The 23,154-nt window shown below is 38.7% G+C and overlaps 1 protein-coding gene across 1 annotated transcript in view; it reads right to left on the minus strand.

The window, feature by feature from the left end:
* Window positions 1–718: 718 nt before the first annotated feature.
* The window catches only part of LOC117385830 (cAMP-specific 3',5'-cyclic phosphodiesterase 4B-like), a 39,961-nt gene continuing 17,525 nt past the window's right edge, over window positions 719–23,154 (minus strand). Inside the window, exons 4-17 of the mRNA XM_033983166.2 lie at window positions 21,715–21,909; window positions 21,586–21,622; window positions 21,090–21,160; window positions 20,581–20,630; window positions 11,810–11,922; window positions 6,341–6,434; window positions 4,937–5,154; window positions 4,750–4,848; window positions 4,306–4,470; window positions 3,873–3,972; window positions 3,384–3,538; window positions 3,174–3,296; window positions 2,902–3,084; window positions 719–2,683 (exon numbers count right to left, since the gene is read on the minus strand). Coding sequence (XP_033839057.2) covers window positions 2,345–2,683; window positions 2,902–3,084; window positions 3,174–3,296; window positions 3,384–3,538; window positions 3,873–3,972; window positions 4,306–4,470; window positions 4,750–4,848; window positions 4,937–5,154; window positions 6,341–6,434; window positions 11,810–11,922; window positions 20,581–20,630; window positions 21,090–21,160; window positions 21,586–21,622; window positions 21,715–21,909 — 1,942 coding nt within the window. The 3' untranslated portion in view covers window positions 719–2,344. The remainder of the gene's footprint in view (window positions 2,684–2,901; window positions 3,085–3,173; window positions 3,297–3,383; window positions 3,539–3,872; window positions 3,973–4,305; window positions 4,471–4,749; window positions 4,849–4,936; window positions 5,155–6,340; window positions 6,435–11,809; window positions 11,923–20,580; window positions 20,631–21,089; window positions 21,161–21,585; window positions 21,623–21,714; window positions 21,910–23,154) is intronic.

Genomic DNA, 23,154 nt, shown 5'->3' on the forward strand with positions numbered 1-23,154 from the left:
AACCCATGGATAGATTTGAATGGGTCTTGGCCGACAGTGTAGCAGTGTTTACTCTGTTTTACTGTTATCACACAAATGGGTGAGAAAATCTTTTAGGTGTGGTAGCTCATTTGTTAATAATGCCTAATGTGAGTAAATTAAAACTATGGGGCAGCAGATACTTTTCATTTTGTGAGTTCTTTCATTTCGCTGTCAAAACAGTGTACATGTGGGACGAGAGTCTGATAAAATCTTTTTGGAAGAATATGTGTTTTGAGCTATTATCAGGATCAATGTGCTCAGAATCATGGGAGAGAGCCCTGCACAAAGCACTCTCCAGATTTCCCGTACATTGTAGCCTGATTTTAAGGAATCCTTGTAAGTGCAATTATTGTATGAATTGTCATGCCTAATTTCTCTGGTACATTTCTGATAATCTGCATATTCAACAGTGGAATACAAAGTACAACTAAGTTAGGTTAGATTTTATGATATTGCATAGAACAGACTAGCATTACACAGTATGTATATGTAATTTCATTGTAGGTCAAGCTTCCTCTAAACACATTTATATAAAAAAATAAAAATCTTTGGGCTACTTAACATGTTTCTACTGTGGTAGACTAGATCTACTAGATCCACCACTGCTGTTGGATAATGCCACCAGGATAATGCAAGTAATAAAATAGATGCCCATTTTGAGGCTATAGGTTAAATGACACATTCAAATAACAAATATCTGTAGTACATGCCAATTTTAATAAACTAATTACAAAACATCTGAACAAAACATACACAGATTACAGAAATAATAAGGAAACACTGAAAAAAAACATTTGAAACAATGTCAACATTTCAGTGAATATTCTTGGCTGCACAATGACCTGTCACTGTACACCTTCATTTAAAGTAAAGAATAAAAAAGGTAGACTCTGTGCCACAATCAGGTGTGGAAAATGAACTGTACAAAATGAGGCCTACATCAAACACATTGGACACTGAGCATGATGTTATGGTCTTACAAAGGCTTAACATACAAAGGCCAGTTTAGTCTGTGATGGTGTAGTGCATACTAATATAAATAGCAAATATCCAGTAAATATTAATTATTATCAATATTATAGAAGGTAATAAATACACTTTACAAATAGCTGGGTGCAACAGGATTGTGCAACATTGTGACCACATTCACACACACACACACACACACACACACACACGCAGGAGACACGTCAAGTTTAGACATGACAAAAAACTCCCTCAATCACTCGTATCACGGTACCTTTAAGGTAGAGTCAGACAGATCTGCAACCAGCTGCATGACTGTCCACTTATTCAAAGTGCTGCAATAAAAACTACATGGTAAAATTACTACAATTATTACATATAAAACGAACAGTTGTCTTTAACATGTGCGCGCGCAGTCTACAGTCACTCAGAGTTCAAAATGACTAATGGTGTAAAGCGCCATTCATGAAAAAGGAATGCTTTAAAATCTATAACCACAACAGGTGTGTGCACTAATAAGGGGAAATTACAAGGTAGGAACACATTTTCCGTAATAGGAAAGGCTCAGTATTAAACAAGGTCATTAGTTTGCCTGCACTCAAAACTCAGGCTACAGTTTGGTCAAAGGGTTCACACATTTCAGTTTTAAGGAAGAACTGAACTCTAAAATACTTCATGTAAAATTCTTTGGATATTTCTTTTGATGAATATTATTAATTTCTTACACAAACAAAACAGTTTTAGTTTGGTAACTGGACACTTTATCGCACATCTTGCAGCAATGTTATTTTGATCCAAAAGTGCAAAACTCTGTTTTGTAAGAACAAGCGCTTACTATTGCTGAAAATTGGGGAAGACTGTGAGGTGACAATGTCCTCTTGGTAGAAAAAGTTGCACATTTTACAGCTACATGAAATGTTGAATAAATTATGAAAAAGGCACACAACTTTGTAGACAAAAACTACTGGGCTTACAAAGAACTGTTCGACCAGTTGTTTGGCTTCGACAAGGAAAATCCCTTCCCAGAACAATATTCAAAACAAAGGTAAAAATGTCCTGAAGTGCAAGTTTCAAACCGTCCCATTTCATGTATTACATTTATATTGTCCTCTTGACTGTGAGTAACCGGCTCTGCCTCTGCACTCAGCAGCAGTCCCTCATTCAAAGAACAGAGGACACACTCATCGAGCCCCCCTCTATGCAGCTCAAAACAAACTGCTGAGGGGCTTCCTACCCTCACTCGCAGGGGCCCGCATACAGTCAGCCCCTCTTTGCCAGGCAGCTTCAAAGAGCCACATTGCAGGATTTCTCCACTGCAATAAAATGAGCAAAACCTTCTTCAATCAAAAGTGTTTGGCTATGTTTCAGCATCTCGACTTTCATCACACGGTTGATCTGGCAGACCATCAACATCTGCATGCACAGTTCCACTCTCCCTCTGTCCAGTTTGTCCACTTTGGTCCATTACTGTTAACTCAAATTTGAATTTATTGGGCATGGGCGGCTCCTCAAGCTCTCCCTGTGAGCTTCCTTCTCCATCGCCGGTGTAAAATGGCGGGGAGGGGCTTTGGGGAATCATGCTCTGGTACCAGTTTCGGTTGTCCTCCAAAGTGTCCAGTATGTCCTGGGCGTCTGGGTGGACCAAGTCTGCCCACGTCTCCCAAAGCGGATGGACAATGTAATCGATGAAGCCCACCTGGAAAAACAAGATTTTTCAGTGGAAATAAAAACATAGATCTCAAGAGTAGAGCATGAATGTGTTTTTATTATGTTGTACTATGACTACTTAAAAACAAGGTGAATGATTACAAATTAGTTATATGAAACCAAATCTGATCTACAAATCTCATTATATCCTTTCAACTTTTCCTTCCATAGTCCACTGTCTGTCTTCAAGTTATCAGTGTTATATACCTGTGTTCTCTCCACAGAGGCGGTATGCTTGTCACACATGGGGCTGATCTCCATACCCCTTTCCCTCTCTCTGTCCCCCTGATGGAAGAACTCATCCATAATCCTGTCTGTCCATTGTCTGTAAAGATCCAGAGGTTTGGTGGGGTTGCTGAGGTCCGCGCAGTGAACCATATTACGTAAAACCTGAAAAAACATTATATTATTTAGAATGTATCTCTCTAGAAAACATTTTTCTCACTGCAATTTGTCATAATAGAGGTTCTGTTATTTACCTGCATTCTGTCTGTGTAGTTATCCAGCATCAAAACCCCAGAGCTCGTCACCTTCTTAGTTTCGACCATAGTTTTGAGATCAGCCAGCAGACTCATGTGTTTCGACATGTCAGTTGCCAGTACCTAGAAGGCATAAAATTATAGAATGAGATCACGCGTAAAAGGAGAATTGAACTGGAAACCCATAAAAATACATGCATAGTCACTCACCATGTCTATGACCATCCTCCTCAGTGTCTGTCTCTGCTTCTTTGTGAGGTTTTGGAAGATGTCGCAGTTGTCCTCCTGCAGCAGCTTGAAGCCCACAGCCAGGTGGTGGTTTTCCAACACTGACTCATCGTTGTACATCAGAGCCAGCTCCGAGTCTGCGGGGGAGGGGTAGAAGACATTTATTAAATATTTAGTCATGGCAGATTTATTTTGAATATGCTTTGGAGGGTTTAAAGGTACACTATGTAATGTTTTTGATTGATGGATATGTTATTGATTTCCCTGGAATGTTCCACAGTCATGTTACAGGTCAGATCTGTGCAGAGATGATTGTATCAAGGTATTTTTGTGGCAACAGTAATATCTGTAATTGATTAGATGCAAGATAGATACACAAGTTTAAAGTCATTCTGTGGAAAATTCCAGGCAAAGCAATAATAATCATGGAGAAAATGATATTAAATAAAAGAAATAAAAGAAAAAGCCTACTTGTGTTGATGAGAAACTGGTTGGACACACCAGGATGATCCACATCGTGAATAGCTGCGGCAAAAATGGCTGCCAAGATTTCTAGATCCGTGAATACCGCCTGAATATAAAGAAAATAAAAGATTGTTATAACTAGCTATACAAACTTACCATATAAGGTAATGTAGTGGAGTAGGGTTGGTAGCCTTTCCCTTTTGTATGTGTCATCCATTGTTAACATCTACTATTCAAATTCAACTGATGACGGCAGCATCAATTATCTCCCGTAAACAAAATAGGTTACCGTAATGGTGCAGCCACGAAACCACAAAGTATTATATTATGCAATTTTACCGTCTGTTAACATCCTTGGACTTATAGTACTTGTTCAGTAATTACAAAGAGCCTATTACAAAGAGAAATTAGAGTAATTTAGTGTGTATTGGGCACTTACGTCAAGAGCAGGGGTGGATAGGAGTGTGTGTGTGGACTGGGCGACATCAGCGGCATGCAGGCTGTTGTGGTAGGCTACGTCTGAGTGATAGTGGCTCTCCAGGGTCAGCATGAATGTCAGAAAGGTGTCTGTTGGAATCTTGAATGTTCGCATCAAGTCTCGCTCCTGCACACGACACAACATGAGTTTAAAAAGAAGAATAAGGCAAGAAAGACAGATTTGCCACTTAAACATATGTGTGGTACTACAGTGCACATGGTCTGTATTCATTCTGCATATGCACTCTACTTCATTGTTATTGCCACTTTGCCACCCTTAATGCAATGAAATAAATATTTTGTAGCTTAATCTTTAAACTTTCAACTTAAAATCAAAATAGTCAATATTTTTTTTCTTATATAGAGCATGTTAAATGTCATGTTGCAAAAATGCTTTGAGACTAACCTGGAAAATGGTGTACATGATGCACGTCAGCGGCCTGTTGTGGGAATGCTCTGCCACCTTGAAGATGTTGAGACCCCATTTATTAATGTCTTCCAGATCCTGCAACCCAACGAAAAACAGGCCTCCGTAAGATGCACTTCTTCACATTCACAAGTGTGGAGTGCTTTAGGGGCAGTTTAATGCATACCTTTGACAAGAGCTCTTCCTGGTCTGTCTTCACCCCAAAGCGATGTACTGTGCTCCCAGAAATATTTGGCAAATGGCTGAGTTTTCGAACCCCGCTGATCTGATTCATCATCCCACTCTGCTGCTGTGGCTGCTGCTGGTGGTGATGGCCGCCTTGGCGTCTTTTCCTGTCCCTTGACTTGGGGACCGGACAGGGAAGCTCCAAATCTATCTTCTTGTCTGAATGAAATAAATAAAAATATGCAAAAAATTTAGTGAGATAAAAAAGCAAATGGCTTAATGACACTGTGGAAACATGCTGACGGTCACTGCGGCAAGTAAACAACATTAACACAGTGAGATGACTGACCTCTCGCACTTATGTGTGAACACACTCAAAATACTGGCACTTGTTTTTTTAAGAATTAGCAGGGCAGAAGTTTTGACACAATCCATTAACAATTGTTTGAAAACAAAAGCTTAGTAAAAATGTCATATTGTGCATTTAATGTGTTTGGTTGTGTGGTTACAACCAGTGTGGCTTTCAAGGAACTGTAGCCACAACAATACGCAGAAGAGTGGAAAGTTGGTTTTGCTGAATTGTTTAGAGAAGGCACTTTGGATGTGGGTTTGTGTGGAGCATGTGATTCTGTTTTTTGGCTGGCTCTGACTCCCTCACATGGGGTATGCAGATGACATTGAGCATATGGGCATATGCTTGATTAGAAAGGGCTCTGTGTCACTCATAAGAGGAAACCAAAATATCCATACAAAATGTTCCTTTTATATGCAACATTTTGAGGACTTTATCCCATTCAAAAGACATAATATTTTGTTTTAAATTGTTAATGGCTATGGCATCAAAACTATTTTTCATAATTTGAAAATCCACACAGAGCAGATGCAACCTGAATAAAGCCAAATAATTCTAGTCCTGGTGACAGGTGTGGGGTGCATCACTGTCAAGAAACAGATGGTAAAATTTGCATATTTGTTTACAAGCAAGATTTTAAATTTTCTCCCTTGAGATCTGGCATCAAAACATCACTTAATTTAATTTTTGTTTGGGATAAAAGTTGGTAAATGAAATAAAACAAAAGAAAAGCAAAAAATAATCATTGCTTTGTGCTATATTCTGCCTAAATAATACAGACGGCATTCTTCCTCAAAAACACACTGGCCCTAATTTTTCCAGAGAAAAGACTTCCCCAGTCGAGGCCCCTCCCACCTCAGCCCCTGCAGTCTGCACATGGGGATACTCCATCTCTGTTATAGACCTGATTATCCTGGTTCAAGAGCAGCCTCCCACAGCTGTCTGTCATATGTATGGATAACCTCACTAAACTTTGCTGTGTGCTGACATGTGCAATGAGTCTGTTTACACAGAGGAGGCTACAGTGTATTTTGAGATTGGGGTTAAACTTACCTAAAAAGGTATTGGAGATATACTCTGACACTTGGTTGCCAGATCGGCTCATCTCGGACAGGTGGCTTAGCTCTCGGTTCAGCATCCTCTTGAACTAAGATCAAACACAAAAAACATGGCAACATTTACAAAACGTATTATGAATTAATATTAGCAATTAATTTTACAAGGAATCTTGTGCATAATGGTGTTTTTTCTGGTTTATGTGACATAAACAGATAAACCAACAACATACTGGTATCCCAAACAACCCACAGAATGATATCATGAGCCAAACAGGGAACATGTCAGTCTTGCAACCAGCCAAAATCTAACAATAAACAGACTTCACATGGACACACCTTGATGTATCCCCAGGACACAGAGAACAGGTAGTTGGCTTCAGGCATGATGCTGAGCTGTCTTGGCCCCTGGTGCTCTCTAGCAGAAGCCCTGTATGCTCCTCTCTGAGAGAATCTCCAAGGCACAGCTCAGCCCTGCAGTCCAACCAGTGTTCAATGCAGACCTATGTCCCCGAAAAACAAATGCGCCTCCTCATTGCAAAGCTGCTGTCCTCCAGGACTGATGGAATCCCCTGTGATGCAATGTCCTTAATGCTTTTCTGTCCTGTCACGGTCTCCAAATCTCTATGTCCATTATATTCTGCTTCCCATTCTGCATTCCGTCACTTCCAGAGGGGAAATCCAGCCGTCCGGACTCCAGACTGGTAATGGCTGAGACAGAGGCAGAGAAGGATGGGAGGAAGGAGGAGGGGGCGCTGTGCAGTCCCCTGTGGCAGACAGCCCTCCCTCTCTCTCTGTGAGCACTGAACCATGTACAAGAAGACTGCTGCAGAAATCAGGAATCCTCAACACCAGCTTCAAATAGTCTTCATTTTGAGCTGATATTTTATGGGCAGTCAAATGATTCTACCTATCTCATCTGTACTGTTCATTAATGCAGATCACTGTGCAGTTTACCATATTTTTGAGACAAGACCAAATAAAACAAATGTGCCCTGCACATATGTAGCTATCCAATCAAAAGCACACCCACTGTCAATTCTGTGTATGTTCATTTTATACCCTACTGTGAGACAAACAAGCATTGTATGGAAATGCAGACTGCCAGCGACCCACCAATAGCAGAACACCCTGAACGCCATGGCAACAGCATCACGTGGGCCCCCTCTGTATTTCTCACGGTGATTCCCACTTTAAACACGCACCTCATCACACACTGACTCAGGCATGAGCAACCACAGGAGATACACTGGACTAAGCCCATTTATGAAAACAACACAGTTAATCCACAAAAGCAGACAAGAACTGGAATCCCTTTTGGTCAAATAGCAAGGTTTATGTTTCATCCCTTTCTGCCCAGACTCAACTGTCTAATAACTCTTAACAGACTGCTATGATCTACTTAATGGTGAAACTTGAACGAAGCATTCAAAGAGTTGGCGCGGGCCAGAGGTAGTCCATAAAATTCAAAGAGTTCTAGTGAGGACAAATGCTGGGCGCAGATGAGACAGCGCCGGTCTATTCACACAAATGGTAATTGATTCTTTAAAGCAGCGCAGCAGCGGGGCCCATGTACCTACAGGAAGTGTCTGTCCCCAGAGTCAAAGTGAGCAACCCAAAGGACATTTCCCAACATATGGTGCAACGCATGCATCCTTAAGTATGACTTCACCCCAGGACAAGACGTGCTTTGAGTAACCTTCACAACTGTACAGGTCAAAATGCATTGCACTGTTGCCAAATTTGAATATTAAAAACTCTCCGTATGAATATCTTTGTAAAGGCACATGTAAATCATTCAAAATAAGCTATCATCACAGCTTAAACTAAGACCAAACGTGAGCAACAATAATAAAACTAGAAAAAACTTTAGAGTAGCTATAAAAGTTAACATAAACCATGTATTCTATAGGTTTAAGTCATTCTCCAGGTCTGGATACAACTGTATATAAAACCTCATAATTGCACTCACCTTTTTCCAACATGTAAGTATGACAAAGTTTTCCTTCTCCTTTTCAGAGCGACATAGTCCCATTGTAACTTAAGAGCAGTTGAATGCACCAAAAAAGAAACCCAGAAAACCTCCAAAAAGAATAAAGTGGCTGAGATGGTTTCCTCTTAGTATTTTGCTCTGATGTGGCGTCTGGCAGGAAATATATCACGATAAAACTGACTGCTAGGACTGGCCTACACAGACTAACAAGAAACCTAGAGGCTCCTCCTCCTCTCACAGGCCCCTACTTGCACCACCTACTTCCTTTTTACTTTTTCCTCATAATAGCTGAGGTCATTTACTGGTAGGCACAGCTTCAGTCAGGCCTCAGGCACTAGTCACATATTTGTGATCGTCATTTGAAAAGTCCCACAATCCTGTCTGGCAGGGGAAGTTTCAAATGACATGTGTCTTTCTTTTTATGTCAGCCATTAGCTCACTTCACACAGGTAACTTTGATTTGTCAATTACTGATTTAACCATGCACCTGTGACGTCTTCATTATTCAGTTTGAATTTTCTGATGAATTTTATTTCTCAATAGGGTTTATGTGTAATATTTTCAGATAAAATGATTTCCTCTTTAATTTTATTTTAGCTATTTAATCTAGATTTATATGTCTACGTTTAGTTGGATTAAACGCATTCATTAAATTTGAAAAAGTAAAAGTTGCAATATTTGATTGCTTATATAGACAAGTTTATGTTTAATATGTATCATTTCAAGGTAACATTACTCCTGAGTATTTTTTTAGAGACAGTCCAAAGTATCGCCACATTTCACATTTTAGTGCATCAGCTATCGGTCTCAAAACTCTAGTAGAGGCCGATATTTAGTTTGGGTCAACCAGCTCTCTAAAGTTATGCATGAAGTCGTATATGAACATTTTAGTACAAAGAGATAACCGCACAAAATGTGGCAACAGAGCTCTCAAATGTAGTTTGTTGTAAAACAGGGTCATGGATGAGTTTGGAAGACATTTACATTTAATATTTTGGGGAAATTATCAAAATGGACCCTACAAATCACCCCAAAATATCAGCAGATCTGATTGGCCATCGGTTGCCTTGGATCGGTATCGGCCACGAGAAAAAAAAAGAATCCAATTTTTTTTACACATCTATCCATCTCTCTCAGTTCGGATTGCACTTGCTTTGTAACAAAAGCATTAAATGAGGAAATGCTGTCCCTGTTCTAATATATTTGTTATGTCAACATACTTTGAGTCTTTCCTGGACTTTCAGACTTTTGCAACCTTAGAAACATTTCCTAGAAGCCACTGAAAAGGGACAAGGTGCAAAGAATGTTACATTTACCTCTAGCCTTACTTTTAATTCAAACATCACCACACTATAATTTCATATCCATGGCTTATTCAACAGTTCAGACCCACCACTCCATCTGCTACAATAATTTTGTCATATTATTTTCTCCCCTCTCTGAAGACGGCGGTGCTTCAAAGTCGGACTGACCACACGTGCGTTAAAGTTTCCTACTCGCCCGCTCTCGGCCAGGGGCTCGCTCGCACGCTAACCCACAAAGAGCTAAACTGCGCTAACTGGATTCAGATGGCCGTGTTTGTGCAAGGCCGTCACCAGGGTAAAGGGTGGAAGTGCGGCAGGGTAATCATAGTGCAGAGCAGGGGAGCAGCGCATATACAGCTCGGGTCAGAGCAGACAGGGAGGCAGGAGCAGAGTGTGTGGTCCCACTGGGCCTGAGGCACACCTGCGCCCTTGGGTAGAGGGAAGAGGACGTAACCAGGGTTTCGTAAAAGGTTTTGGTTACAACATTTGTGGTTTGGACAGAACATGTAGTTTGAGTTGAATGTCATATGATAAAGCTCATAATGCAATTTCAAAGTTTTTGAAAGACGCAATAAAAGTATTATTTAAATGCTGAACAATAGGGATATATAAAATGATAAAATGTAATAAATATATAATTAAACAAATTTTAGATGGTGATTCTAATAATTTTAAAATGTTAAAGTTTTGGTTACTTTTATTTTCCTTGTTCAAAGTCACTTTTTTCAACAACAAGACATAAATTATACTGCTGAATAATACTCCCCAGGGTCATAGTAACTGGGATATATTTGAACAATGAGCTGTGTCTGTATAACTAGCAGCTCAGGGCCTTGCTCATTGTCTTACTGGTCCCTGTGACGCTGATATCAGTCTGACTCTGTAAAATCTGACTCTGTTAAGTCTAAGTCTGTTTGTCTAGTCAAGCTGTACAGATCCTATTGTGGTCCTATTGTAGTCCTCTGACGGGGCACCGGGGCCACAGGAAGTAAAGCTGCAGGAAACGTGTGTCATGGTCACAGTCTGCCTCTGCTGATCCACTGTGGACAATAACCACGGAAACGGATACCACCTCCCTGCTGTTTACAATGCCATGCTGCCAAACTGTCGCCTGAATGAACAGTATCCCAAAAGTGCATAATAATAATAATAATAATAATAAGCAACTCATAAAATGTGTCTAATGTTAGAAGTTATGCTTTTAACCTGAGTGCAAAATGGGATATTACATAAATACTTTCATTTCTTAGTTAAACCTTAGGTGTATTTGAGTGTGCTTCTATTACATGAACAGTTCTATGGAAATGATACAGATCTAGAGGAAGTCAAAAGGCTATATCAAATGAGCCCGTGTGTAAACAAAAACCCTACCACAGAAAGGCTATTACTTTGCAAGTGCGTCAGTGTGGCAAAAGGCAATTTACATTTTGCATACACTATGAAGAGAGACAGCCACAGGGCAACAAAGACCAACTGTGGAGTCGTGAATCAGCGATTTCAGCCCTCATGTTATCATGGCAGAGCATATTACAGGGCTATACATGTTGTTTTCTCCTAACAAACAAAAATTAAGTTGAAGACAATAAAAGTTGAGACACCCATTCATCAACTCAGTGGTCTGTGATCTCAGTGTTGGTTACACTTTGTTCTTGGGAGGTCTTGTGGCAATCGTTATGTCAGTGATGAAACAGCAGGCACTGACAAAGGACTTTTGAAATTGAAAAGATAAAATTGAATTAAAACTACTGTACTTCATAACCTTAACATCAACATGTTTCTGAATGAGGCCCTGGTCCTATCAAGGCAAAGATAAATTGCTTAGGCATAACATCAAAATGCTCTAATGCTTTTTAATTAATGCTCTAAATGAATTTAAAAAAACATAACAAAACAACAACAACACAAAATATACTAAACGCAATCATTTGTTCTTAGACTGAATAATGGTAGCATTTGATTTAAATGCCAAAATAATACAGATTAGACATATTTATGGTTCTACATTGGTTTGGTTCTGTTCTAGTCCTTGTTTAGTTCTGGTCTGGACCAGGTTTAGTTTAAGGTTTAGCCCGGTTTACTCCTAAATGAATTGTTAAAACAGTTTTCAGGATTCACACCTGCACATATGACTACACAGCAAATACAGTATATTATAATGGCTTTGTCTTACCTTGTTTGAGGCCATATCGCTGACAGATCTGTATGTCTGAATAGTCTCCAGCTGGTCCAGACACCAGTCCAGTTCCTCCATGGTTTCCATTGCCAACTTCTGGTAGGACTCATCTGCCAAAACACACACGGACATGTACTCAGGTCCAAAAGGGTCCATACCTGCGCTCAGACCCCCGGACAACATGCATGTAGCAGCCAGTGTCCCGGGAAAACTTAGAGGTACAGTGGACGGGTGAGTGTGACATCCGGAAGACACAAAGGCAGAAGGATTGAGAATACAGTCCCTTCATGCAATCACCCTCCACTAAAATTGGGGAAGTCGCAGCAGTAGTCCCAGACAGGCTAGAGTTAATGTTTGCACACTCCCACTTAGAGGTCTGTTTCACTGGACCCCTTCGTTAGCCTCTGGTCCATGTGTGTGCTGCAAACCCCCTCCCTCTCGGCACATTCCCTCCACCCAGTTACAGCCGCTAAACATTTGCCCTCAAAGATCTCTGTGGTGAATATGTGACGTCCAAAACAGCGGACTGCTGCCTTCTGCTGTTACTGTGTCAGACCAACCCCCTCCAGGCTCCAACAAGTGCACAGAATCACTATGGCAGTTTAAAAGCACACATTCATCCAGATGTTACTCAAAAATATAGCATAGAACATACAGTTACTTCAAAATCATTTTTGCACAAATTGCAGTAGGCATTGTTATTGCAAAGTTAAAAAACTGTGTTCAATTACTACAACAACTACGAATACTGCTACAAAAGATTTAAAATGCTGTGGTTCACTGCAAGCATGGTTCTGTTAAAAAAACTACTCTCACAATCCACAAGCACATTTCTTGAAGTAAACCTTCATTTCCTCTCTCAAAATTAGGCTCAAGTATTGAATGTTTTTGAAAACATTTCACTATATTGTCTTGTATTTTGTTCATAAAAATTAAGTTTTAAACATTGCCAATAGAGATTAGATATTTTTTTTAACATATACTTTTCATTAAGTTTTTTTTTTTTTTTAATCTAAAAAGGAGTTTGAGCTGTTTCCAAATGATCAGGCTTAGCTTTTTTTTTTTTATTATTATTATTATTATTATTATTATTATTATTATTATTATTATTATTATTATTATTATTATTATTATTATTATATATCAAACTCCATATTTTGTTTACACAGGCTGCACAAGAGGCAAACTTTGACTTAGGTTGAATTGGGAAAGGCCAGAGCAGGCTAGTACTGTGTGCCAAAGAAACTAACATACTTCCTCTTTGGCTCAAACCTCATTCAAAACACGGAGCGGAGTTTTATTACAGGTGGAGTGACTGTGGAGTTCTACTGTAACTATCATGGCATCCATTTACACCGTCACTACAGCAATGACTCACATGTTGCAACGTTTAAAATGAAATGCCGCAAATTGAAAAAACAAATTAAAAGGAAAACTAATATAGGGGGGAATTTGGCCCAGGGGAGGCTGATGCTGTGTCTATGTGGATCACCCCACCTTCCTTTATCTATGGAAAACCCTGATCTCTCCCTCATACTGTTTCACACATGGAAGACATTTAGCCCATATGCTTAGCACAACAGAGGAGCCAGCGTGCTGTTGCCCAATTTACGTCAATATAGTGGATCAAAGTACTTCAAAGGAAAGAGTTGGCGTACAGACTCTGTTGTACAAAGAAGTTTCTCTTTAAGGAAACTAGTGAAGCTTAAATGTATTGAAAATGTTGCGTTGTAATGGGTGACTGTGGATCCTGACCTCTTCAAATAAAATAAGTAATAAAAATAAAAGTATTTAGTCATAAGACTTAGACTCTGTTCAGTTTGGAGTGATTTAATCTAGCCCTTTTCACAGTTATTCCATAACATAAATGCCAGGATTTATACATTGAATTACATGTTTAATAATCCCACAACCGTACTGAACTATTGCTGATAATTAATTATTATTAATGTTAATTGAAAAGGGTAAAATAAATGAAGGGTCAACTTAAGACATGTGCATTAATTTGTCAACTAGACAAGGACAAAGTCTGGAGTTGCCAAAAAAGTATTATGTGTCTCTATGATCTGGCCATGTACAAGCTCAACTGGAGTTTACACCAGTTACACCAATACCAACTATGCATGCAGAATATTACAGGGTGTTAGCATGAAAAAGTCACTCCCTACACTCCACCTATCCCATGTTTATTATCCTAATAAAATAATAAGCAATAAAAAAAAAAAAACATTGGTTGAATAAGAAGACATGAGCTGATGATCAACAGAGGCTCCACTGCCCTGTTGCACATCGTCAATAACTTCCATATAGTTTATACAGTATAGTTTGCAACATGAGCCTTGTTTTCCTTGCATCCACAATTACTGGTGACTGGCTTCCAAAACCAAATCCTGACAGTCTCTATATAATCAATGACTTGATGTATTTACAAATTGTTGAAAGAGAGCATATAGTACACCTCAGGGCAGTGCACTTGGACACGTGACATTCAGACATTGCCAAGTACATAGGACCACATCCTGCTTCTTTGGTTCAGTTTGAGGCATTTTCAAAAGGGAAGTAGGGAACATTAGAGCCTGTTTGGACATGGCAGCTGACTCAAATGCCCAGTCCAGAACTTGATGAAAAGACATGGAGAATTAGACCATGGCACATACTTTTCCTTGGACCAAGAAATCTTTGCCAAAGCAATTTCAAGAAGGAAAAATGTTGAAACAACAGCCATTCCTTGTGTGACTCATAATACTTGTCTGATAAAGTTATGCACTTTCAGATTAGCACTGTACGAAGGGATCACTAACTTGTTAATTTGGGGCTTTTCCATTTGCTGCCGTCATAAGAAATTACCTGCCGCCGAGGACACAATGATTTTTATTCTAAACTAAAGCAACCCCTTGCAACGTTTACTCTCTAGGGTCCTTTTTTTTTTTTAAAAGACCACAAGTGCATTAAATACTTTTGACACTTACTGTAAAGATTATCCCTGCCCTTCTTATTGCATATCTGTTATTTTAGTTTTTTCTTCTAAATGTAATGATTTGATATTCAACTTTTACATTTCGTGAAAGCAACCTTTTCAATAGTAACACCAACATATCCTCCTCTTCTACCATAAAGTAACCCTCTTATATTTTTCTTAATTCTCAAAAATGTATGTTGTTATGTTATTACTTCTGACTGTTAAGCCTTTCATATGTGATGCCCATGACATAAGCCACACCAGAACTGGGACTAGGGCAGACTGTTAACTAGTGACACATTACACATATAATTACAATAAGTTGCCCAAGTCAAAGATGGCATGACGCACGTTCTAGTCCACAAGTTTCTTCCAGACAGAAAGCGATGTACTTTTCCAGTCTGTTTTCTCAATACAAGGCTATTTTTTCTACTGTGCTTAATGCTTTGACCATATGCAGGCGGTGGGACAGGACAACAGGGCTCAGTGTGTGCAGACTCTCCTCTCCCCTATAGGCCCACAGACGCGCCTCTGTGAGAACCATCCGCAGCAGTAACGTCCCGCGCCGCGCTCAAACATGCACCCCCCTGCACCCCTCCGCACACCTCCTCCCCCCACGGCCCGGGACACCTTCCGCTCACACCCGCTGCACACTGCCCCTCTCTGTGCTCCTCTGCACTGCCTGTCCAGAGCGTCTGCAGCCCTGGACTGTCTCATCTGGGATACCACTCACTGGAAGATCAGAATCTAAAGCAGTCAATTTACTCTTATTGCTGTAGGAAAGCTGGATTGTACATTTTAAAAGACTGAATTGTATTAGGAAAAATACAATAAGCACAATTTATCCTTTTTATAGTTCTTGTTTCTGAAAATCTTGAACCTGTCTTGCTTTATAATATTATTTGACATCTTAATGCTTTACATACATATTGCAATATCATATTTACAGTTTTATGCAGTTATGATGTGGTTACAAACATTTTTATCACAGCACTTTAATAAACACTTGATTGATTGACATGAGTAACTTGTCATAACAAAAGTTGATCAAAAGCCATGAGCAATCATTGCCATCATCAGAAGTTAAAGTAAACAGCTGCAGTGCACATACACACATTCCTGTAGTGAACCTGACCATGCACATATTTACACGTACACACACACACGCAGGCACGCACACACACAGTATGATAAAGTTTAATTTGACACCGGGGCTGACAGAAATGGCAACGACTGAATCACCTTTTTCTCGCTGCCTTTGTGCGTCAATCTGCTAACGTTTTACTCAAGAAAAACCTTTGTCATAGTTTTGTTAAACAGTTCAAGTCAAGGCAAGCTGCCCTAAGCAGGAATTTCATTTTTCTACAGAATATTAAAACATTATATTGTTTTGGGGGACATTTACACAGAATTAAGCCTGAAGACACTTTTCTTTTGTAATTTAAGCAATCAAATTCCCATCTCATTGTGATACTGTACTTTCCCACTGTAACAACTAACACTACAACTGACTTCTGATTTCTGCTCAGTCACTTGTCCCTTCTGATTCTCATCAGAAATAAACTGATCCAGACTAATTTACCAGATTAGATGCAGTGCTCTAAAGACTACTTGTTTCAGTGGATTCTATTAAATTGTGAGAGATTTTGCTTACAACAAATATTCAATTAAACAGTTTAATTAAGTAATCCTGTGAGTATCTGCTGACAGATTTACAGCACCACTCTAGCCCTTTGTCTCCCCTAACAAAGAACCCACACTGATTTTTCCCTCCTTGAGTTTACAAGCAGGCCTAATCTGCTCTCATCTACAGTGAGCCTGCACAGATGCAGCTCCACGTAAACACACACCCAGCAGGGCCAGTCTGACAGCTCCACACACAAAGCTCCATGGAGCACTCTTGGCACGGAGCGGCTCCAGGGCTGGGCGGCTGTGAGCTTTATGACTCTGCTGACGTCAATGACATAATTCAAATAGTTAACCATGCTGCATGCTTCCAGCTCTCGGATCCATGCTGCTGGAGGAAGTCTGGAAAACCTGACATGGACTCGTGCTGGAAGCAACGTGCAGTGAATTAAGTCAATGAGAACAGTTTAAAGGGGATGTGAGGATGTTAACTCTCAGTTCATCAAGATTTTTGTTCTTAGTAATAATGTAACGTTAAAGACTATACTGTATAATTAGACATAGACATTATGCTTTATGTTTATGCCTGACTAAATGCTATATTCATAAAAAGTAAGAAAAGTTTAAAAAAGGCAAATTGTTGCAAAAAAAAAAAAAAACTTTTATAGAACGTTATAATAGAATCCGGTATTGCTTATAATAATTTCTCATCAATCTGATACAAGAAGCATTCCACCAGACTTCCTCAAACTGCAGCAGATCAGTTCTGCTCAGATGTGTCAGTCATCTCTGTTTCAGCTTATTTACAATAAGAGACAAAAGATGAATGAGTAATGCTCATTGTACAGGGGCCCCACACCCTTCTCTCTACGCACAAAGTCACATGGACCTGAACAATGTGGAGGTTTCACTGCAGCTGCGTACTGTTTACCATCATATGAGTAAAAGGATTAATGAGTAAACGACTAATTATACCTTTACTTCATTTCCTTGTTTGCACTGCCAAAGAAGAATACTTTCACAAAAAAAAAAGAAGCTTGTGTTTGTACTGAGTGTTAATAGGTGTCTGCTGGGAAGTTAGAGCAGTCAGTAGATATAAGGAACGTATTTAATTAATTAATACATTTTAACATTATGAATGCAGCTTGAATTGTAACAATGGGTATATTGTTTATAACAAAAATACAGTGAAAGCAGTGCATTCACACTTCATCATTTTAAGGTCCTGAACCTGATATTTTCCTGTATTTGAGCAAAATTTGGCTTGTCTCAGTACAAATATATTGTCTAAGCGGCATTTATCTTTTCTGATAGTCAGGAAGTGCACTTGCATGCTAGTCACAGCAACTTCACCTCTGATCTCTGACACTTGTGAAAAGCACTTACAAACTTATCTCGGTGAACAATTTAGGATGCTTGGAATGCATAAGGTAAGTGAGGAATAACTTTGGACCACTGTAAACCATTTAAAATGAGCTAGCTCTGTTATTCACGTTTTAAATTAGTCATATTTCTTCCTCCGCAGTCTGAACTCTGCTCCAAATCACATGCTTTTACTGCCACCAGATCTGATAGACCTCTGGACTAAAATGATCCAAGCATATCACTGACATATACAAATGAATGAATTAAATGAATCACTTAAAATGTGATTAATTGCACTTCTTCCACTTACACTAATACTGCTGCAGGCACACTCTGGCATATTTTTGATTAAATGCTATAGAATAATCTGAATAATGCCATTGGGATTACCCAAAAAGATGTCAGGTTATTCTTGCAGTAAACATAGGATGCTTAAAGTAGTTCCATATTATTGATATAATTGAACTAAATTTTAGTTGGTGTGATGCATAATTTTCACACTCTGTTCGACGTCTAAAGCCAGTTCAGTGCAAACATTGACTCCTTCTGACACAAATGTAAGATTTCTCAGCCTTGATGTGCTCACATCCCTTACCACTCCTAACCTTGAGGGCCAAGTTTCTGTAACATACTCAAATCTAGCAGATTATTCACAAGTCCTTGATGCTTACAGACGTCATAACCTGGCAGAGACTGTTTATCAAACGTGATAGAGAAATAACAGCATAATCTGAAGGAGTTCGAGAAGAGGGAGTCCTTTGTTAAGACCTTGTTGATATGGCTACTATGATTTGTAAAGCTTGTTAAGTGCAAACTCACATGAGGAAACTACAATCCCCTCACGTTACTACAGCCAGATCTGCAACAGCAAAAACAAGCCACAGTGACGCAGTTTGGGCTGAGCTGATTTGAAAGATAACCTCTTTTCAGTTTCTGCCGGACTTGAGTTTTCCTGGTCACGTTTTCTGCTTCTGTTTACTCATTTGACTCTGGCCCTTTGCTTTATTTTGCATCTGGGGAAAAAACAGTGGTGAAAATTTTAATGCTTTTTATGTCGTTTGTAAACAAAACTTTCCAAAAAAAAAAAGTAGAAATACTTGCTACTACTATTAGTAATTATATGTCTACTGTTTAAACTTGCATGTAAGTAAATTGTAAAAAAAATGTTGATATTTTTAACATTTTGCTAGGCTCAAAAAGATAATTATTGTGTATTTCTGTATTGAAGTCATTTCCTTCATAAAATCTAAGACAGAAAACAGGAAAAATCTGTTCTCCTTTCCAGTACCACTGGTGAGGAAGCTGTAGTCCTGCTAAACAATCATCTTGACACACCGGCAGGAGTCTGGGACTGTATGTTCTACACACTCACAAAAGTTGAGGACCTTGAATTAAAATGTCTGCTGCATATTTTTACATTTTACACATTTAATCGCGTTGTTTAAGCAGACTATCTCCCTCATGCGTCACAATGAAGGCCAGCGGGAGAGCTAGGAGTTTGTGATTACTTGAGAAAGGTCAAGGTTTGTGAGAAGAGGGAAAGAGGACGCACAATACGAGCCTGCCGCTTGTCTTGTATTTTTTCCTGCCGTTGGATGAGTCTAACACTCCATCTGTGCTGATAGGAAGTGTGTTCAAGCCACTCTGACGTCAATCCAGGACTGAGGAACCAGAGCATCAGGAACCAATCATACACTGCCTCCAACTACTGCTCATCTTTTGCATTTGCACGATATCTGACACTGGATAACTTTAACTCAATTTAAGTTTGTCCACCATCCAAATAACTCATTTAGACTATGCAAGACACACTGCAGAATCATTATGTCAATAAAAGGGCAACAAATTATATTTTTCATAAAAAAGACCAAATAAACATAAGCAAAATATAAGCATCATATTATGTTTAATTTACAAATCATACAAGCAAAGTAAACATTTGAGGTTTGCCAGTTGTTTTATAAACAACCCGCAAGGGGATGAATTTGAAACCCATCACTGTTTCTCTATGAAAAAGTGAGTTGGCCATCACTGTGTGTTAGAAGAGAACAGCACTGTTTGAAAACTTCAAAACGACTTCAAAACCTGCCAGAATACCTCACGTGCATGTTAATCATTGATACCGGAACATTTAATTCCAGATCACATGATTATATAAGTCTAAAGACTAGCCGCAGAAGAACTGAGACGGGAAAGAGGCTTTTAGCTATTTTGCTTCACAAAAATGAAAAACACTCCAAGGAAAAGCAAAACTGGATACGTTGGTGACACAGTCGCAATCTAATAATCTGATAACAAACTTTTATATACACACCTGCACCTGTTTTTAATGTTTGTTTTAATATTAATGCATGTGGACTGGTTTCTTTTTCTGTCTGTATTGTATTTTAAACAGGGCACCCATGAAAAAGAGAGCCCCAGTGCTCTCAATGGGTTCCCCTGTACAAATAAAGATATATAAATAGATAAATAAAACTACTATGACCACGGCTACATGCCAAAATCAATACCTACTTACTTTTAAAATGTGATCCAACCGTCTCATGACAGTAATCTAACCACATTCAATTAATGGAACCAAATGATCAAAAACAATCAGGTTAATTAGTTCCCGCTCCTAGAACACTGTATGCTACAGGTGCATTTTTGTGGGTAGTGAAAGAATGAGAGCACAGAATTTTGCCACTATCCTGACCCAGATATCAGATTTTCCAGTCTTTCATTTATATAAAAAAAAAAAAAAAGAAAAGAAATAAGCACACTGATAAAATACATTCATTTATAAGGATTGCCAAGAAAACATTTTTACATTACTTACCTGACAGACACACTTTGGTGACAGGCGGGTGACTGGCAGCAGGAGACCTCCTGAGAAAACAGAGAATTATTGTTACATATTTATATAGCATTTCTATTCAAGCACATATGCTTAAGAACAACACATTCTTCTAGCATAGGTTTTCTGTATTATTTTTTGTTTATTTTATTTTCTAAACGCTTTTTAACTTACTGTTCTTTTTGAAGTGAAATACTTGCAAGCCAGTTTTGACCACACTCTGTTCACTCTGACATAGATAAGCAAGGCATTTTAAACTGATTAGAGAGAGTCTTTTTTTTATTCCACATGCTTAACTTTAATCTCATGAACAAGCACAAAGTTAACTCCTGATAACCTAAAAATCTTAAAGGTAAAATCAAGTTCTAATCACGAATAAACTCAGTGTGGCACAAAATTGGCATAAATTCTTTGGTGCCCCCATGTGGTCAGTGTTGTCAGACGGCCTGTAAATGGTAAGTATTATGATAAAAATGTAACTAACTACTCACTTGCTGGAGACACACTGCACATTAGTCAGAGTGGTGAAGTTGTTTCTGACCGTTCTGAGGCTTGCTAATACCTGCAAAGCAACAAAGTAAGGATTTAATTAAAAACATATAATGGAAGATGTTGTTATTGTGGTTCGTTTTAATAGGCATAATATGTCCAACAATAGATTGTAACTTAACAACTTTTACTTAGTTTTAAGACTGTATTTTATTTAACTCTTATTTTACCAGGAAGTCCCTTGCAATACAATCAAACAGGTAGACAAGATAAAACTGGTTCATTAAGACTTAAAATAATAACATTTATGAGAAAGAAAAAAAACATTTAGTCAATTCAGCCAGAGACAAATCAAAAGATGCCTGTGCTATTGGGGTTAAAATAATATTGTAACATCTTAGTTCAGCCACTTGATGGTGCTGCTCTGTTTTAAGCAAACCTTGTGTGCCTAAACAAAAATTATTTAACTTTTCTCACAATTAATTAAAGTACTCTTACCTGAGCAAAGGGAGTTACAATCAAGTCTTCAGTGTGCCTAACATATATGATAATAATTAGTTTAGTTAATTTTTAAAATGATTGCAATAACCATATCAAATACTGAAATAAATACAGCATATAACTCACAGATCTCCCACAATAGAGGAGTTTCTGGACAAGGATTTTGGCGAGAGCTCATAGTCGCTGTCAGAGCGGTACAAGAAGGACTCTCTCCGCTGGCTGTGGCAAGCTGAGTTTGGGTGCAAAACCAGACTAGATCCTGGAGAGGCCTGTGGATCTGAGGGACTGCAGCACAACGAAGGGCCATTCTCACCATCAAAACTGCAAGAAACAAAAGATTTCAAGCTTTAAATCATTCATTCATTACAGTGAGTGGTTTTTACATCATGCTCATAAATCCTCTCTCTAGAAAATGATTATTCAGCCCCCATGCGTCACAGCTCCAAAAACCTATCGAGGGCTTCACAAATAAGTGAGGAGTGCAGGTCAGAATGGGGAGGGGCTGTTTTCTGTCAGCTGCTGCTCTGTTTGTGTGTAGCACAAGGATTAGCACCAGGCCCGCTCCAGGAGTAGTCTATTCGGCCCGCATGCATGAGACAGAAGAGACTATATTTAAAGATATGACATACAGTAATTTGAGCTGACGCAATTATCAAATTGCAAAGGTTTCAATTATTTGGATATAATCATCTGCAAAGAAGAAAATACTGTCTATTTTATATTTTAAAACTCTACAATCATGTTCTGAAATGAATGGGATAGTTGTTAGTTTATCAGTTATGCTCCTGGATGTGTTTATAATGTGCACCCGAAATAAAATCCTAATTTTTAAACATCGTGCAGACCCAAGGACAAATACTGTACTACTGACTACTGTAAATAAGGAATTCTAATTGGTCTCCCTAAAAAAATAAAGGGAACTTCTCAAGGGGCATTTCACTAATAACTAATAAAACTAAAACTAAAATAATTACAAGATACATAAAAAATAAGTAAAAGAAGCTTCTGATAAATCTCTTTGAAGACTTCTGACTTCAGCTGTTTTACAGAGAACACAGCAGGTGATCAGCCTCATACATGTTTTTATTTGCTTGTGCAATATTATACCATATCTGTTGTTAACATATTGTAATAGTCTGCACCAAGCAATTACATTTTCCTGTAACAAACGTGATGGGAATTAAATGTTTAATGTGATGACGTTATTAAAAATGATAAAATATATTAAACAAAATGTATTCCCAAGTGTCAAATAACACAGTTTTCTACGACAGAGCAATGCAAATGACTGTAGTGTGGGTTAATCAGGGAGACCAAGACGTGTAAAGGTAAAGTAAACATAGTGAATAATTCTGGAGGCTAAAGAGGCTGTAATCTGTCATATACTAGCGGCAGTGCGAGGAACAGATGATGAGGTCAGATAGATTGGGAGAGGTGAAAGGTCAAAATGTGAATGCCGCAGCTACAACAGATGCTCTAAGCCACCAAAACACTCAGCACTCTCTGAATCGCTAAACTGTAAAACATTCATTCATATATGGCATATATGTATTAAAATGTAAGTTC

Source organism: Periophthalmus magnuspinnatus, chromosome 17 (assembly GCF_009829125.3).
Source record: "Periophthalmus magnuspinnatus isolate fPerMag1 chromosome 17, fPerMag1.2.pri, whole genome shotgun sequence".
In the NCBI taxonomy this organism is placed as follows: Eukaryota; Metazoa; Chordata; class Actinopteri; order Gobiiformes; family Gobiidae; genus Periophthalmus; species Periophthalmus magnuspinnatus.